The following is a 19,237-nucleotide window of genomic DNA, read 5'->3' on the forward strand; positions in this document are numbered from 1 at the left end:
TTTGGGCTGTGCTCATGTGCTCTTGTGCTGATTATTTTGTGTTATGTGTAGCAAGGGGCAGTCTTTGGATGGGATTTTGATTGATGTGTGCTGATTTTTTTTGTGTGACTTCCTGCTGAGAATTAAACATTTCCTATGACTTTGTGAGTCAATCTTTACATTATGTTTGCTGCATTACAGTGTGAACTAAATGTGTCTGTGCTTTTGCAGTGCTGCCCAGCTGCTGAGCTATCCAGGAAATAACAAGATACCCTTGAACTATCACATAGTGGAGGTATGCATTTTATAAGTCATCTCTTTTGTGGCTCTTTTTTTGCTAATAAGAAGTCCCAATTAGCTTGATGATAAGTTCAGTTAATGTAGTTTCATTTGGGAGTCAACCAGAGCCTTGTTGAATGCAAGCAGTGCCTTTGTTTGGCAAGTTAAGTTGTATGCAATACAATTGTTAATTTTATTCTGTTTGTTGGTACTTTTAACTTGGTGGGGAGAAGGGAAGTGTTGTTGAGTTTTGTTTGTTTTTCAGATTGACTTGTTGTCCTGGTCCTGAAAAGAGCTTGAAATGAAATAGTGGTTTGCTTCCTCCAGGGCACCTTTCATTGTAGACAGCGTATCAGAAAAACAGTACAGATTTTTCTCTTGCTGCCTACTTTCAGGAGTCTGTTTCCAGGATGCAGTGTTGTTTAAAACCTTGTTCATGTCATCTAAAGGCTCTACGAAGAACTAAGTATAAGTAGGAATTTTGTAGTTAATTATAATGATGAATATATCTTACATAGAAGATTGATTTTTATAAGGATGGGATTGAGAATTCCTGCTGGCACCAAAATGACAAATATTCTAAGTGCTGTTGTGTTACTTGTGGTCATGTTGTCCTTTTTGTAGTTTTGATTTCATAAGAGAGAAATCTTCAAGCTGGCAGCAATTTTCTGCCTTAACATCAAGGTATCTTCAGTGGCCCTCTGTACCTTCAGGAACTGTGTGTGGCTGGGTGCGTTATGCTCACTTATATTTTACTGTCAGCAGTTGCAGTTCCCAAATGCATAAGTTAAACATCTTGGAAAGTCATTGATTTGAAAACTTGCAGAATGAGAATAAAAAAGGTCTGCATGGATGAAATGTCTGCACAGGAATGCAAGATTGGCGTATGAACTGTATGAATACAACTGTCAGAATTCTCTCTTTTCTGCGATTTCCAGTTCTTCTAGAATTTTAATTTTATTGCCTATGACTGCAAATTTTCAATGAAATTCCAGAGGTTTTAAAGCTTAGCATGCATTTTACAGACTTCTATAGAGTCTGCTTGTTATTGTTCCTTTACAGGTTCTCTCTCAACATTTGGGTTAGTATTATGTTGCTTTCAACAACAGTTCAGCAGAATTTTCTCTTGACTTCTGTAGTACAGCACAGAACAGTAGAAATAATGTAGTCTAACAAATACATGAAATTGTTATCTGAGATTCAGAAATCAGCACAGACAGAAGCCAATGTATGCTGCTCAGTACCTTCCCAAAATGGGCTTATTTTGGAGGGCCATGATGCTCCATGTTGCAGTCTGTCATGTCAAGCATGGAATGCTCCGTGCACAAAACTCTGAAACGTGTCACCTTTATCTCAGTAGTTTCTTATTCATGCTTATGTGAGTAATACTGGTGGCTGTGAGCAGAGCCACAGCATCACTAGGCTGTTGGACTAGTAGGACCTGTTGCACTTGTAAAGCTTTTGGTATACAACTTGGGCTTGACAAAGTTTATACATTCAGGTTGTCAGTCTTGACCTTTCTTGTCGCTCACTTGCTTCCACAAAATATGGTATGACATGAAATGCTTTGCATGAATAATTGGTCATGAGCATGTAATGAATATCAGAACTACCATCTTAATAAGTATCTCAAGTAGATAATGACTGATCATCAATTGTTGCTATTTCCTGTCTTGACAGCAGAAGCAATTCTGTACCTAACGTGTTCCCCAGTGCTTTTTTACCATATGTGTCTTAACAGTGTTGCTTTAAGTACTGGAAGGCTGCATTGAGGCCTCCTTGAAGCCTCCTCTTTTCCAGGCTGACCAAGCCCACCTCCTTAGCCTTTCTTTACAAGACAGTTGCTCTACCCATCTGATCTTCTTGAGCATAGAGGGACAATGCCTTCCCTCATCCTGCTGGCCACCCACCCTGTTTTGATGCAGCCCAGGATACAGTTGGCCTTCTGGTCTGCAAGGACATGCTGCTGCCTATGTCCAGCTTTTTGTCCACCCAAACCCTCACATCCTTCTCTGCAAGGCTGCTCTTGATAAGTTCCTCTCCCAGTCTGTATGCATATCTGGAATTGCCCTGGTCTGGGTGCAACACCTTGCTCTTGGCCTTGTTGAATCTCATTAGGTTCACATGCACACACTTCTCAGCACTGTAAGGTCTCTCTGGATGGCATCCCTTCCTTCTGCTGCATCACCTGCACCACACAGCATAGTTCCATCTGTAAATTTGCTGAGAGTGCACCCAATCCCACTTTCTAAGTCACTGATCAAGATGTTGACTTTGTGACTTTGATCAAAACACTAGAAGTAGGATGGACTCCTGGGGGACACCAGTCACCAGCCTCTACCTGGACATAGACCTGCTGAACACAACCCTCTGGCTGCAAGCATCCAGTCAATTCTTTAACCACCCTTAAAATCTGTATCTCTAATTTAGAGATAAGGATGTGGTGTGTTGTCGCACCAGAGGAGGTTCAGGTTGCTTATTAAGAAAAATCTTTCCTCAGAAAGGATGGTGAAGCATTGGAACAAACTACCCAGAAGGTGTTGGGTCACCATCCTTGGAGGTTTTTGAGAAACATGTAGATGCAGCATTGAGGGCTGTCATTTAGTAGGCATTGTGGTGATTGATTGATGGTTGGAATTGAGATTTCAGAAGTCTTCTCCAATCTTAATTATTCTATGGACATGCCAAAGGCCTTGCAGAAGTTTAGGTAGATGACATCAGACATCACTTGCCTTTTGTTTGTCCACTGATGCTATCACTCCATCATAGAAGGTTGCCAGATTGGTCAGGCACAGTCAGCCTTGGTGAAGCTGTGTTTGCTGTCTCAGATCATCTCCTTCTTCTTTCAAGCATCTTAATATAGTCTCCAGGAGGATCTGTTCTTTGATCTTACCAGGCACGAAGGTGCGGCTTAATGGCCTGTAGTTTCCCAGGTCTTCTCTTCTGCCTTTCTTAAAAATAAGAGTGATGTTTCCTTTCCTTCAATACCAGGGACTTTGCCTGACAGCCATGACTTTTCAAATCTGATGGAGAGTGGCATGGCAGCACATCAGCCAGTTCCTTTAGGACTCTAGATGGATGTTGTTTAGCCCCGTAGACTTGTACAGGTTTCAGTCTCATCCAATGGTTTCAGACTTGCTCTCTGCTTTCATTGGGAGTGATTTTATTCCCTCAACCCCATCTAGAGGTTCAGGAACTTAGGAGATGTGGGAATCGTGACTGCCATCTGAAGTCTGAGACAAAGAACTTGAGTGCTGCAGCCTTCTCTGTGTCTGTTGTTGCCAGTTCTCCTATCTCATTTATCAGTAAGTACATGCTTCTTGGCCAGCCTCTTCCGACCAACATGCCTGTAGAATCCTTTAATGTTATTTTTCACCTCACTCAACAAGGGATCTGTGCCTTCTGTGCCCTGGCACTGCTGATCCTATCTCTGCATGTCTAGATGGCGTCCTTGTATTCTTCATAGACCATACATCCCTGCTTCCACTGCCTTTGTATTTCCTCCTTATTCCTCAGTTTCTTGTTGAGCCATGCCAGTTTCCTGCCTTCTCTATTTGATTTCTTATGCTGAGGATGGAGAGTTCTTGTGCTCTCAGAAGGGTGTCTTTAAAGAGTTGCCACCTTTGTTGTATTCCTTTGTCCGTAACAACAGCTTTCTGGGGATCCCACCCAATAATTCTCTCAAGCAGATGAAATGTCACTCTCCTGAATGTCAGGGTCCATCTTCCTTAAAATTACAAACTAGGACATGGTTGCTACAGCCCACACTGTCTCCAGACTTAACGTGCTTCATGATTTTAGCTGCATCAGTGAGCACCAGGTCCAGTAATGCTTCACCCCCTGTTGGTCCATCTAGTATCTGGACAAGCAAGTTGTCCTCAGTGCACTGCAGGAGTCTCCTGGCTTGCTTACAGCTCACCATGTTGCTTTCCCAGCAGACATCCAGGTGGTTGAAATGCCCTATCAGAATGAAATCCTGTGATCAGGATGCTTCTTGCAGACAAAGCAAGAAGACCTCATCATTGGCTCCTTGATCAGGGTGCCTGACCACCAGATGTCCCTTATTGGTATGGTCCCCAGAAGCACTCAGCCTCGTCGTGGCTGTTTTTCAGAGTCAGCTCTTCACAGTCTGTCCATTTCTTGATATACAGTGCAGCTCCTTCCCCTCTCCTTCCTTGCCTGTCTTCTAAAAACTTTGCAGCCCTCAGCTGAAGTGTTTCTAGTTATGTGACTTGTCTCACTACATTTCTGTGTTAGCAGTTAAGTCAGCTTTCTAATTGCACCATGGCATCATCTCCTCCTGTTTATTTCCCATGCTGCATGCATTGGTGTAGAGGCACTTCAAGCAGGCTATTGGCCACGTTACCTTGTGAGAGCACTGAGACAAATCTGAGGTTTTCCTTTGCTGCTTCCTAAAATGACAGTGTTTCTCTGTTAGTTAGAAATACAAACCTTTCCCCCATCAGTTCTTATTTAAAGTTCTGTTGGCCCAGCCTATTTAAATTGTTTCCCCATCCTAGCAGTTGCATCCCATCCAATGTCAGCCTGCCCAATCTCTTGAAGGTGTGTCCAGAACCATAGAACCAGTAACCCTGAGCATGATACCATTCATGCAGCCAGTCACTGAAGGGGTCCTTTCGCTGCATCCTGCACAAGTCCCAGTCTCCAGCCAGGAAGAACAAGGGGAACAGTACCTGTGTTCCTGATATCCTGTATATTCCTGATATTCCTATATCCCAAGGGAGGATCTTGTAATTTTTTGTCATTTCCTTGTGGCTTCCTCATGTAACCTGTCTTGAAAGAGCAGCAGTGGATAGCAGTCCTCCGTCTTTATCAGACCCAGAAGCTTTTTCCATGGAAAAGTTCTTCAGCTCCTTATAGTCTTGTTGTGATTCCAAGTCCATCCTCAGTCTGTATCATTTTCTTGTCAGTGTGTTTTCACGTGCTGTTTGTGAAACCTATAAATGGACAATGATTTCTTGAACTTGTAATAGCATTATCTACTGCTTACTCTTTGAAGCTTTAATTCCTCTGTGTTTATTCTGAAGTTTAAAGTTGTCAGTGAGGAAAATTACCAACTGAAATGAATCAAAGGTTCATGATTTTGAACTTGATTGAAATCTAGTTGAGAATGGCATGCAGACTAACCAGAAACTCAAACATGAGTGTTGCACAGTGGTGAATTCTTCATAGCCCTTAAGGATTGACACACTCCTATGAGCATACTTGAAAATAAAATATGAATGCTGTCTGCAGGATTGTTTTTAGTTTTCTTAAAGGGATCCTCAGCCAAGGGGGTACAGGGCATATATTTCTATCAGGTGGAGTGGTGGTTATTATTTTCTGTTGCAGCTTGTGGCTATATTCATTTATTATTTTGTGTAAGAGAAAAGAGAATAGTGTGGAAAAGTACAGTCTAATTTTGATGTAAATCATCTTTCACATTATATGCTTAAGCTTCGCTTAGTGTGTTTAATGTTTACTATTTGGTAGAATCAGATCACTTCAGCTTTGTTTTGCCAACATCATTCGGTAACACTGTATTAGGGCAAAATACAGCTGAGTACACTTTCTGAGATGTATTGTGTTTAATGCTGGGACTGTGTTGTGTTAGTACAGAACGATGAAGGTGGTTTTAGAATGTTTTAATATGGTGTAGAGTTACCACTGTCTTTGTAAACTTTACCTTTTTCTCCTAGAACTTGAGCGTGACAGAATAATATTAGCCTATTTGGGTATGTGCTTGTTTAAGGCTGATGTTGCTGTTCTGAAGCTGACTGTGCTCTGATTCTATGCCTTCCTTTCCTACAGGTAATTTTTGCAGAGTTGTTTCAGCTTCCTTCTCCGCCACACATCGAGGTCATGTACACAACTCTGCTGATTGAACTGTGCAAACTTCAGCCTGGTTCTTTACCACAAGTTGTATCCTTTCTTTGCTTCTGGAGAGCATTTTTAAAATGGAGCCTTTATATCACTTCTTCTGTAGGTGAAGAAATAGCAATAAATGTTGTCAGTAATCTATTTTACAGCTGCCACATGAAGCTTTGCTTGTAACACTTGCATGAAAGAAAAGCACAGCCCATGTAGCATGGGTCTAGTCTGGCTGACTGAGCAAGACTCCTCAGATTTATGAACACTGCTCTGGTACTTCCTTTCACCTTCCAAAGAATTGCTGTTAAAGTATCCTGTTAGGACTGGGTAATCTGTGGCTCCATTGCATATTGAAGGCTGAGAAGGAAAGGAAGGGACAGACTTAATCTATGCTTTTAGGAACTGTGTGAGCATTGCAGATGATTTTAAATGAACTGCTCAAGTTCCCATTCAAAGCCTCTCAGTGGAAGCATTCAGAATGTCGGTAATAGACTGTCAGCTCAAATAAGAGTAGTTACATGCTGAGAAAGGCAACGTGACCCCAACTCATTCTGTCTGCTAAATTGCTCCTATTCTATTGCAGTCTCGGATCGGGCTAGTTCATCATTTCACAACAAGCTACAGATTCTTGAGAAAACAGATGCTTATCCAGTGGTAACTTCATTCAATTTTTTATTATATATCATGATATCACTACACAATCATAAAATTGTAGGGGTTGGAAGGGACCTCTGGAGATCATCTAGTCCAACCTCACTCTAAAGCATGTTTCCTACAGTAGTTTGCAAAGGAAAGCATCCAGGCAGGTTTTGAATGTCTCCAAAGGAGAATCCCCAGTCTCCTGGTCAGCCTGTTCCACAGTAAAGTTGGTTTTCCTAATACAGAACTACACTTGTGTTCCAGTTTGGGCCATTGCCCATTGTCATGTCAGTGGGCACTGCTGAAAAAAGCCTGGCCCCATCTACTCAACACCCATCCTTCAGATAGTTACAAGCACTGATAAGATCCCTTCAGACTTCACTCGTCCAAGCTGAACAGTCCCGTGTCTCAGCCTTTCCTCACACGGGCAATGCTCTGTGACACCAGTCATCCTCCATAGCACTCTGTCTAGAAGATCTCTTTCTTCTTTTAACTGGAGAGCCCAGAACTGCATGCAGTTTTCTAGATGCGACCTCACCAGGGCAGGAAAGGATCACCTCCCTCAAGACTGATAACCACAGTCCTTGTAATGCACCCCAGGGTACCATTGGCCTTCTTGGCCACAAGGGCATATTGTTTGAAAATCATGTAAATGCCAGTGATTAGAGCTTGAATTGTTGTTGGAATTGTGGGGATCTCTGTGTAGAAGGCTTTTAATGTTAATAGGGATGCTGTAAAAACAGCAAAGCCTTTGTTGGGCAAAGCCAGCGTAGACATAGTTTCCTGAGTTTTCAGTGATGATCAAAGGTTGTTTGTACACGAGTATCAAGAGCAGCTTGTTAAGGTACAAGGAAGGGTTACAGAAGTACTTGGTTGTTATCTGTGCCTGCACAGTTCCCTTGCATGAAGAGAATTCTAACTTTCTCTAGGAGCCAGCAGTCTCACAGCAGTGGAAGAAAAACAGTGTTAGAATGGAAAAAAAAACTTTTGGCTTCTTGTCTTCCTTTTCTTCCTCAATGGATTTAGTGTGATTTACCTGCTTCTGGAGTAGTCTGAGGGAGCTATCATTTCTTTTCCGTTCTATTCCAAAACTGAATGGAATTGCATTTGATTTATTTAGTGCTTTTCTGTTAACCTTAACAAAAAACTTCAGCTTGCACAAGCCACAGAAATGCTCTACATGCGTTTGGATACAATGAATACAACCTGTGTAGACAGGTAAATGTGTTTTTGAGGGATGGAAAATATTCTTCATTTTTCCTATGCATTGGGCACTAAGGAATCTATGGAAAGAATAATGCAGAATTATTTTTATAAATTCATAGTGCTCTTCGAAACAATTTTGGAGGGCTCTTGATTTGATTAATCTAAATAGAAGTTTGGGGGCTTGTGCCTTTTCTTCCTAAAACACTCCACTGGAGTGCTGATGAGAACTTACACGCATCCCAGCCTGGTGTAAGTTGCACAGTATTCTTCTGTCTTGTACTGTGCATGCTTCTTAGTGGTCTGGGAAGTGAAGTTGTGGCACATGCACCGTCCAGAGGTAGAGGAGAGTGGTGGTCTGATTGCAGGAGAGCTATTAATTACTCATCAAAAATGTAAAGCTGTGTATTCACAGTAAGTTTAACTGTTAACTTAGCATGTCGTCTGTATGGAACAACAGAACATGACAGGCTCTCTATTTGTCCAAAATACCTAGTTTCTGATTTTCTGAACCTCGTCTTTTGACCTAAATGTAATGCTGTACTGCCTTTGACATACAGAATATGCTTACAAGAAAATCTCAAAGGAAAGTTTTTCTGCAGTTTCAGTATTTAATAGAGCTTCTTTTTTCTTCGTATGATGAAGATTCATTAACTGGTTTTCTCACCACTTGAGTAACTTCCAGTTCCGTTGGAGCTGGGAAGATTGGTAAGTTTCTCACATTTTAATATGCAACTCGTATTGCAGAAACCATAAACCTCCAGACTTAGCCCGAAAGTGTCACAGTATACTGGCTGTACTAATTGCTTTCCTCTAACTTTTCAGAGATTTTTTTTTTAATCTGCTCATCACCATTTAGAGGTAGATTGTCCTGATAATCCTTGTAGTCTCTGTGTTGTCCCTGACTAATTTTGTGATAAATATCAAGCTAGTGTGAGTGTTCCCTAAAGAGAAGTAGAAGCACCATTTCTTTGTTTTGTCTCATATTCTTGGTCAGTTATTGAACGGCTCCCTAACTTTAATGATTTGCCCTTGTGCTCTATGTGTCTGTATCCTGTACTCATTCTGTGATGTCACGCTCTGTGCCACCCTAAACCTTCGATTTTCATCTTCATCTGTGAGATCTTTGAACCAATTTTCCTCCTGCAATATCTTAGTACCTGACTTTCCAGCAGAGCTGGCCCCGCTGTCCATTCTTATGCTAAATCTCCAACTCGCATTCCTGGCAGGAGCTCAGTGGTCTCCAACAATGCCTAACCACAGGCTTCCGTGGGATTTGTATTCCAGGCACTGTGCTGGCTGCCTGCTGCCTTTCTCATATACTGTATACTGTTGCTCCCTCTCCCACTAAAGCTGGAGTTACATCCTTAATACAGTCCCAACTTCTGTAGGCTGCTACCATATATGCTCTCCATGGCTGATCTGCCCAGCTGTCATGGAGGAATGTTCAGTAAGGTATTGTGGCGTTACTGAAGTTTGGTGTATTATCCTCACAGAGCTGTATGTTTCTGTTTAGTCTAAGTAGAATGTTGCCTGACCCACTGGAGGTCTTTGTAGAACCAGTTTTTTCCTTGCATGGATGCTCCTTGATGGGAATGCTTGTGTGCTTTTCCTCACAAGCTGCTGTTTTTCACAAATCTTGTAACTATTTGAGATACTTCATAGCACTCTTGAAACGCATTTGAAATCAGCCAGAAACTCAAATTCCTGTGAGGAAGAAATAGACTATAAACTCACACAATGCTTTTTTCATAGGGAGAAGGAAGGCAGAATAACCATAAGCACAAGTTAATGTAATCTGTTGTGGAAAGGAGAGCTACTTAAATACATCACATAAAGATGACTTTTCAAGATTACTGTTAGCAAGGATATAGTGATGAGCTGTCTCACTGTCTTAAGAATGTGTGTGCTGTAAAAGAGCGTCAGGCAGTCCAGCTGTGCTTAGACCATGATTGTTTTGTATGTATCACACCAAGCCAGAAAGAGACTAAATGACAAATTCTTTCCAACACCATCACCTCTGTTCTCTGATAGGTCAGATTGTCTTACTCAGGACCTTGAAAAGCCCAAACCCAAGTTTGTGAGAGAGGTGTTGGAAAAATGCATGCGGTAAGTGAAGTCTGTAGATGGCTGTGCTCTCGGAAGAATGACCTTTGTTTCTGGTTGCTTCCACACTCCTTGCAATTTCTGCCTTACATGTCCTTGTAATTCCATTCTGAGTAAGAGACAAGTCCGTAGTTGGTATGATTTCATTCTGATTTACTTGTTGTGCAGCACTACTTCTAGCAGACGAGGAGAAACAGGTGAAGCACACAGTAATGAACTATCTGCTCTAATTATGCTTACATCTGTTTACATAGGGACATTCTTTGCCATGGGCATGGAGAGAAGTAGGGATCAGCCAGTAGTCCTGAGAAATATTTAGATTTCAAAGAAACGGGCAGAGCGTATCATTAGTTACTCTGAGAACTAAGAGTGGAATGTTAATTCTCGTGAGTCTCTTTGATGTCAGTAGTCCTTTTTAAAAAAAAAAACATACTGAAGTAATCCAAAAGTACTGTCTCCTACTTTTATTATGTTGCCTACGATGTCAGAGGAAGACGGTGGTGGTATGGCAGTAGGGGTTGAACCTTCCTGTCAGTACTGCATTCCATGTTGTGGCCATGCAACAGATGGCAGTAGAGGGGCAGCCTGGCAAAATGGCGTCTGAGAAGGAAGTGCACATGGAGCAAAGCGTGGCATTGAATTCCTCTGTGGGAAAAAGTGGCACCCACTATTGCTGAGGCTTGCTGAACGTGGACACGACAGTGGATATAAGCACAGAGGGGGCGGGTGGTGCATTTCAGCAGTGGTGACAGCAGTAAAGATCACCTCCTCTGGTCTTGGTTTTAACAAGCGTGGCGTTGCGGGCTCTTGTCCATCGCCAGTGAAAATGCAGAGCTCATGAGGTGACTATGCTGAAAAATTGTTTTTTGTAGGTGAGAATTTGCTCTGTCAAATAGCATTATTGTGCTTTTTGTATCTATTTCTATAAGAAACTACTAGGAGGCATTACTTTTCAGAGCAACCTACCTATCATTTAAAAAAAAACAACCAACAGCCCTTGAACAAAAATCCAACAAGAATACACTATCAGAATTCTTGAAATAGAGGGGTAGGAGGTTCAGTAAAATGTTCCAAATCCCTGTGTTGTTCAGAATCTTAGATCAGTCTGTTACTATCAGACAAGTGTGATAGTAACATTCTGCAAAACTAATTCAAGTTTTCTGTTGTGTTTTTCCATTTCACCAAATTAATCCTTTGTAGGATTGATGGAAGCTGGGAAGTAAAATTGAGAGATATGTAGACATGAAGGCATTTGGTATTTTTTTTTCTCCTTTGACTGGACTCTTGCTATTTTCTGGATGGCTTCATAAGCTTTTGCATGAGACATCTACCAGGCAGTCTCTTAATCTTTTCAAAAGCTGAATGGTGTGAGGATGAAGTCCCACTATCAAGATATTCAAGTAGCAAGCATCCATTAATAAGTTACTTAGATCTTACTCGTGAGCACTTTATTCAGTGCAACAGTATTTTCTTAACATGTGAAACTTAAATGGCAGGAAACCATTGTAAAGGAATGACTTCAGAATTAATCCATTTCAATTCTACTGCTCTTAAACCTATTTGCAGGCTCTCCTATCATCAGCGGATAATCGATATTGTTCCTGCAAGCTTTTCTGTCCTCAGTCCTGCAAATCCAGTGTGTATCTACAAGTATGGAGATGAAAGCAATAGTAAGTATTAAAGTTCATGAAGAGTCAAGTCAAAGTGCTTCAGAGCAAGGGAGCATGCCAGTATTTTGAATATGGTAGAACAGTAAAACATTGCACTGGTAATGGAGCACACAGAGACAGCAGAAGACATGAAGATTGAGGGGGGAAAAAGTAACTTCATACAACCAGTAATAAAAGGAGTAATGGACAGTCCTAAATGTGAAGGTTTCTTCATCCAAGATAAAATACGGGAAAAAAAGAGAGTATTGTATTTTAGGAAGTTGAGGGACGTTATGTGGAGCTTTAAGATAGAAGGGTGATTTCTGGGCCTCAGCTCTAAAGATTCTGCCAAAAGTTTTGAATTTGACATGAGGACAAGGAAACCTACTGAGCAGTTGTAGTAGAATAATGGACCGTGATGTTGAAACAACTAGTTATGTGCATCTGGGAAGTGTACTTGCTTCTTTGATAGGCAAACTTACATCAAAAGAGATTCAGTTCCTTAATATTTTTGTTTTTCGCTTTGCTGTTGTTTAGGGTCTCTTCCTGGATATACTGTGGCACTCTGTTTAACAATTGCAATTAAAAACAAGGCCAGTAATGATGAAATCTTCAGCATTTTAAAAGATGTGCCTAATCCAAATCAGGATGATGACGATGGTAAGGTATCTTCTGCTAGGTTTTGCAAGGCTCTATTTACTGTATACACTTCAGAGCTGTGTGTGTGCTGGTTAGCCAAATGTTGTGTTCTTCCTTCAAATAGTTGATTTGAAAATATTAGCAAGCGAAAAGATGCACAATTGTTGGGCTTTGTTGTAAACGCATTATCTGCAGAAGCAGGCTCATTTCTTAACAGAGGTAACACAGTGCTTGAGATGGGTTTTCTTGAGATTATTGACAGAGGCAGTGTGTTGGAATTTATCATCTCCCTTGCTTTTACCAGCAGAGTTCATTTCACACTGCTTGTTTCACCCTGGTAAAACCAGCACTTTTCCCCTAAGAGCTCCCCTTCTCTCAGACCAGTCCCAGAGCAGATAAAATAGCCTGAATGCTGGCTGATCTCCCATAGAAGATTCTCCTAAGATAGAAGCACACAATGGGACTCCGCGTGGCTTCTTTTTTGATCTGTAGACACAGACAATATTGATTCCTGAAGCCTGCACGTTCTGGGGGGTGAGGAGTGCGGGAGTGAGCATTTCACATTTAAGTAAATGGAAGAAGTGATCCACGCAGCGAGTTCCAGTATTTCCACAGTGTAAGACAGTGCTCCTGTGGAAGCAGAGGACAACTGTAACCTGTTTTTGGCATGCCACGTGTTTCCCAGTTTGCTTTAAGCTTCATGCAGCAATGACTGTTCTCCGACCTGCTTGTCTTCAGGTGCATGGGAGGAGATCTTGCACCATTCACCTCTACTACCCATATTTGTTATGCACACTCATTGGACTTTTCTCCCATATCAGAAAAGGCCATCCTCTGCATCCTAATCATTTTTAGCTTTCCCTGCCCACACCTACTCTCCTTTCTTCATGGTCTACCATGCCTTCATCTTGTTGCATACTTCTGCAGCTTCCTTGGCTGTCCTCTGCTGCTGTCTGAGTGCTGTTATGTTATTCTATAGCAGCTGTGTCTCTGGTAGCTGCTTCACTGACCGAATGCAAGAAATCTTTCTGCGTGTTTTCCTCAAGGCAAACTGGGAGTGTGATTATTTGCAACACAGATAGTGTTTAGTAAAATAAATACTAAATTGTTTGCTAGCACCTTTCTCTGCCTTGCATGGCCTTATTGCCAAAACTTCGCCAGAAGTGAGTTAAAACCATCAGTTATCTCTACAGTTGATACTGTAAGCATTACATATAAAACTTTAAATAATTTGCAGATGAAGGATTTACTTTCAATCCTTTGAAAATAGAAGTCTTCGTTCAGACTCTGCTCCACCTTGCTGCAAAGTCTTTCAGCCACTCCTTCAGCGCCCTGGCAAAGTAAGTGTGATGTGCACTGTTTGAGGGTTGGCAGACCTGTTTAGTTCTGTAAATGAAACGATGGGAAAAAAAATGATCTGCAAGCTTCAGCAGTGCTTTAGGTACTTCTCAATGTAGTAGGACTCTGAGAGCCAGTGACACTCACAGTACATATACTGAAGGAACAGAAGGGTTGTAAATGTTAAGTGAAACATATGAATGGATGTAACAGACAGTTACACACTGAGTTTAATACTTTGTGCTTCAGAGATGTTACGCATCTATGACCTAGGAAGGCAGTAGTCAGATGCACTTTAATGAATTACTTTTCTGTTCCTCAGTAGAAGTATGTGGTTGATACAAAAACCTGCACCTGGAAGCCTTTTAGAGGCGTGTTTACTATAAACTGCAGGTTGTAACCTGCAGCTAGTAGTGTAAGGGGCAGGCGGAGGTGAGTACCCGTCCATGGTGTTTTCACTGCTGCACACCAGCACTGGCAGCCATTAGGTCGTTCTCTGTAGTTCCAAAATGGTGAGTGGTGAATGCTGTGTGTTGTGTGAATGCTATGTATGAGTAAGTTCGTTAAAACAGAGGCGTTAGCAGCATTTCCTTCAGAAGGGGCAGATTGGGTGTCTGAAGTTATGGAAACACGTCAAGAAGGTCTAAGGCTCTAAAAGCAGCACATTTTGCCCCAGCTGAGCACAGGAAGCATTTCTGTGTGCCTTGTGCTTCTGGGTATATGAGAAATACAGTCCACCTTGCAGGAGGAGATTCACCACTGAGATTTAAGCTGCTTTTGGGAGTATATCTTTTTTAGCTCAATTGGTTGTATTTTCCTGTTAGTAGTTGTTGAGGAATTGCGGTATAAAGTCCCAAAACTTCCTCTTTTGGGCAATCTAAACCACTTACCTCATATCAGATACCCTTTTGACCTGAGCCCTGCTCCTTCACTGACTAATCTACATCTGTTAAAAGGTTTCACGAAGTCTTCAAAACGCTTGCTGAAAGTGATGAGGGAAAACTCCATGTTTTGAGAGTTGTGTACGAGGTCTGGAAGAACCATCCACAGGTGAGGCACTGCAGTGTCAAGCACCACTTGAGTTTAAACTCTCTGAGGTCACATTAAATAAAGCATTTTAGTTTGCTTTATATCCTTCAAAACCTTGACTTTCGTCTGATATAAAGGAAATTTCAAATTCTATTTGCCATTATGAAAGGCATTTAAAGGAAGGCTGGAGATAAAATATATACTACATGGCCGTTTATTTCTCAGTTACTTGTGGGAGAGCAAAGGCTGTGTCATTCTGGCTCGGGCTCATGCTATGCTGTTCGTCATGCAAGAGAACTTGTTGCTGTTCAGAACTGGAAAATGGTGTTGATGCGTAGAATTGAAATAAGATGTACATCTCTTAACAAAAGCAAAGCCATGTTCTTAGAAATGGGGGAATTTGGTTGGTCTGTAGGCTTTCTCCACTTGCTAGCAAAATGCATGCAGTTATTCCACAGAGATCAGGTTGAAGTCGCTGTTGCATATGAGCAGAGCTGCAGTCAGTAACTGTTCAGAATGGAGCAGTCAGACTGCAGAGGCATGATTGCATTCATTCTTCAATCAGAGGTAATAGCACCCTGGAAGGCCTATGGAAAACACCTCAGCTGTTTAAACAGTTCCATTTCTTCACAGCAGTTGTTTTCTCCCTCAGCTGTCATTCTCCTAAACATAGAAATAAAAATGAGGAGCTCACACTGAATTTGCCCGCGTTAATTATGTGTTGCTTACTGATGTGCTTGAGTTACAGGGCACTGTAATAGAAAGGGGAGCACACCTCACAGCTACACTGTGAGACATTAAGAAATGGTTCCACTGTGGGCAGGGGATAATCCTTGCCTCTGCTGCTAAACCTATGGACTGCTTTCCATGGTTCCCTGAGAAAATTTAGTGCCCAAAAGACAAGTGGCACCTGGTATAGATATCTTTCAAATACAGTTCTAGAAAATATATATATCTCAAAAAGTAGTGTTTTCTTAAAGATACTAAATTTCTTGCCCAAAATACTGACCTTGAAAATGTGATGATTACAGTCTTGACCTACTTTTACTTTAATTGGATCAGAAGAAATTACATTACTGCAGTCTAATGTCCATATCCTTTTCCTCTTCGTTCCTTTTGTACTGCAGTATGGCCAAGCTGAGATGGAGGCTTCAAAGTCATACTGAACAGTTCAGTTAGATTTTTATGAATAAATCAAAATTGCATTTTATAAATAAGTGCTGATGTTTTGAGGGCCTCGATCGTGGAACCTGAATTTCCTCTCCTGTAGGTACTGTAGTTGAGACTTCTGCTTCTGCTCAGGTGCTTTCTTGTCTGTGTGTCCACAACATCTCTGGCACACAGGGCACTTGTGGACCCAGTTTCTTTGCAGTTCTCCCTCCTCTGTCGTGAATGGGAACGCCTTCTGTTCTGCCTTATGCTATCAGTATTTTGAGGGCTGTGCTGCAGATGGTGATTTTTGGTGGTCGTTAGACTAGTTTAGTGTGGTTGTAGTGGTGCCTTCATGACGAGAAGTTTTAACACCAAGATGAGACGTTTTCCCCAAAATCCTAAGCTTGTTCCTTGGAAGATCAGGGGAAGTAATCAGAGATTCTTCTTGGCATTACAGGAAGACACACGGAGCATAGGATGCTATCCTGGGATGTGAAAGTTGAGTCCTGAGTCTTCTGTATGATTCATTTGGTTATTTTAATTTCCCTTCCTTAAAAGGAGCTTTGTTACACTTCCTTATGTGCCGAAGGGTAGTTGTGAGGATAAATGCTTTGCAGGCTGTGGTTCTTAGATGTTGTGACATTCAAGCACATGAGTAACCAAGATAAGCCTTTCTTTTTTTCTGAACAGCTTGTAACTGCTGTAGTCTGCAGCTCTTCTCCACAGTTGCCTTTTGGACTGCTTGCAAAGCCCCTGGAATCGTGGCACTGCCACGATTCACTACTGATTCTGTCCTAAAATGCAATAGAACCTGCAGGAAAGTGGTTACTGCCATAACTGAAAATTACTGCATTTCAAGGAGAGTGTAGGCCGGCAGCTGCTCTGTCTTTATGGCCATGTGAGAGTTATGTATGCTCTGGTTTGAGTACCTTGATGTCATGTACATGGAGTTGTGTCTGTGCTGCTTCACTTTCAGCTTTGATGCTTACAATTATTGTTTTTAAGAGGAAGTTATGCTAATGAAGAACGATCCATTGCTTTCACGAGGAACGGAAGGAACTGTTGGTCAAAATAAGAGTACTTGCTTTATGTAGTCGATACTGATCCTTAGAGTAGCTTTAGGCTAGACAAACCAGATGTCATTTCTAGACAGCAGTGGTCTAAAGACTTTGAAATCACCCAGTAATACTGCTGTTGAGTTCATCAAACTGTTTCTGGTTTTGTACAGGACTGGAGTACTACTTATGTTGCCCAAGACCTTATTTTGGTAGAAATGACTGTTTTGTCTTTCACAAAATACAGATGATCGCTGTGCTTGTGGACAAGATGATTCGGACACAAATTGTTGACTGTGCTGCAGTAGCAAACTGGATCTTCTCCTCAGAGCTTGCACATGATTTTACTAGGTAACACGTGGATTTGTCTATGAATTAGTATTTTAAGTGAGTGGTTTACAGCTTAATCTCTGAAAAGTAATGCAAGGAAAGGATATGCTTGACCTTTAGTCTTTTCTACTGAATGCATACTTAATCATTTTTCTGTCTGAGTTGGGATTGTGTTTATATGACAAGAATCCTTCTAGAATGTCGTTTTGCAGTTAGTCTCTGAACACGTCAAAGTGGAAGGATGCTGGAAAACATTCCTAGAAAAAGGCCTTACCTGAGTTGTGTGTTTAGGTTTTACATCTGGGAGATCTTGCATTCCACAATTCGTAAGATGAATAAGCATGTTCTGAAGATTCACAAAGAACTGGAGGACACAAAGGCAAGATTGGCCAGACAACACAAAAGAGTGAGTAGTTTGTTTGGCATTCTTAATTATTTTTTAAGTGAAGTTAGGCAAACCTGCATGCAGTCAAAACGATGCACAGCTGCTTTTGGGGCAGGGCAGAGTAAATATGCCTACCAGCATGCATGTACCTGTACAAACGTGGTCATTCATGGTAGGAGGACAGCAAAACTGGATATGCATTCTCAATCTGTGTTTCTGAAGGTAGCCATAACCTAAGAATTTAATAAAATTTGTAAGGGAATTAATGTGTCTGTGCTCTGTCCAAGCTGCCTTGCAGAAGTTTCTTTTCCAGTATTAGCATATCTTCCATTTGCATTCTCATCTGGATTCCATCACCTAACTGGGAGTAAGAACAGGTAAAAACTACGTATTTATAGTAAGTTCTGTTAAAGAGAACTCTTGTGGCTTCCATGCAGAAGTGCACGGAAACAGCTGTTGGCTATCGAAAAGTTGGCTGTTACTGTTCTTCTGATGGAGGCTGCTGGATTCTGACACTGGCACCTGTCGTCTCCTCTTCCAGGTTACTTTTCTGAGCACTTCTGTGTGACCTAAATTACTGTATGGAACAAACTGATGACCAGACCTCTGTTGTATTCTGTTGTCTGAGGTGGGATAGTGAAACGGGGTGAGAGTTTGCCTGTCTGCCAGCTGCTGGCACAGTGCTGTTGGCTGAGTGTAACGCTTGCTAGTGACAGAAGAAGTCAGTTTGAGAGCTGCAGAGAGCGAGTTTGCTAGTCAAGACTTGGTCTTTGAATGTAATTGCTTGCACAAAGTCTTCAACTTGTTCCAAAAACGGATTGTTTTCTAAGAAACCCACGCAAGGCACTCGTGCTTTCAGAAACATCTGCGGAGAGTCCACTGCCACCTTGCAGTCTGCCTCTGTCCGTTTGTCCCAGACCCTTTGTCTTGTTCCCCTCACTCCAAGCAACAGCTGTTACAGCTGTCTGCATCCTTGATCTACATTGATCAGTAGTTAATAAATGCCAGTAATTATTGAAGGCCTGGCCGCAGTCATTGATCTTACTGTGAGGCAAAGAGCTTCTCTGGCACGCCGAAACAAATACGTCAGTGTTTTTTGTGTCTGTTCTCATCTCTTGCTGCAGCCCTTTATTACTGAATACTTCAAATGAGTATTTTGCCAGGAAGAAGCATTTGTATGCAACAGTGAGTGGTCCTGCAGGCTGGTGCTCTGCTGCATCATCGTTCCTTTTAGAGGAAGTAAACCATCAGATTTTGATGTTCCCAGCATGAAGTGGATTGCCTTACTATGGAGGGAGTCCAAAGCTTCTCTTAGGTTGCACTCAGCATTTTAAGTTCAGGAAACCTTTGTAGATAGGGGCTAAAGGGAGGAAGCAAGGTCCTATAAAAAGAATGCACTGAAACTCCCGTTGCTCTGGTCTTTCCATTTTTTGATGCTGGCATGGAGCTGTTGCTATCTTCTGTTAACTAGTTTCATTTGCTATTTAATGCATAAGGCAAGACAAGTCCCTGCGTTTGTCACAAACTGTATATGCTCCTTTAAGACATATTTGAAGTTTTTAGCTGCTGATTTGGGGGCATTT

General features: G+C 41.7%; 1 protein-coding gene across 1 annotated transcript in view; it reads left to right on the plus strand.

Moving 5' to 3' along the window:
• Positions 1 to 19,237, plus strand: part of NCBP1 (nuclear cap binding protein subunit 1) — a 32,458-nt gene that overhangs the window by 9,364 nt on the left and 3,857 nt on the right. Inside the window, exons 10-20 of the mRNA XM_042882888.1 lie at positions 211 to 274; positions 6,070 to 6,180; positions 7,922 to 7,986; positions 8,617 to 8,679; positions 10,006 to 10,080; positions 11,644 to 11,747; positions 12,264 to 12,386; positions 13,603 to 13,705; positions 14,660 to 14,753; positions 17,187 to 17,290; positions 17,561 to 17,675. Of these exons, the coding sequence (XP_042738822.1) occupies positions 211 to 274; positions 6,070 to 6,180; positions 7,922 to 7,986; positions 8,617 to 8,679; positions 10,006 to 10,080; positions 11,644 to 11,747; positions 12,264 to 12,386; positions 13,603 to 13,705; positions 14,660 to 14,753; positions 17,187 to 17,290; positions 17,561 to 17,675 (1,021 nt within the window). The remainder of the gene's footprint in view (positions 1 to 210; positions 275 to 6,069; positions 6,181 to 7,921; positions 7,987 to 8,616; positions 8,680 to 10,005; positions 10,081 to 11,643; positions 11,748 to 12,263; positions 12,387 to 13,602; positions 13,706 to 14,659; positions 14,754 to 17,186; positions 17,291 to 17,560; positions 17,676 to 19,237) is intronic.

This window comes from Lagopus leucura, unplaced genomic scaffold (assembly GCF_019238085.1).
Source record: "Lagopus leucura isolate 7727_CA_CO unplaced genomic scaffold, USGS_WTPT01 Super-Scaffold_100036, whole genome shotgun sequence".
Lineage (NCBI taxonomy): Eukaryota > Metazoa > Chordata > Aves > Galliformes > Phasianidae > Lagopus > Lagopus leucura.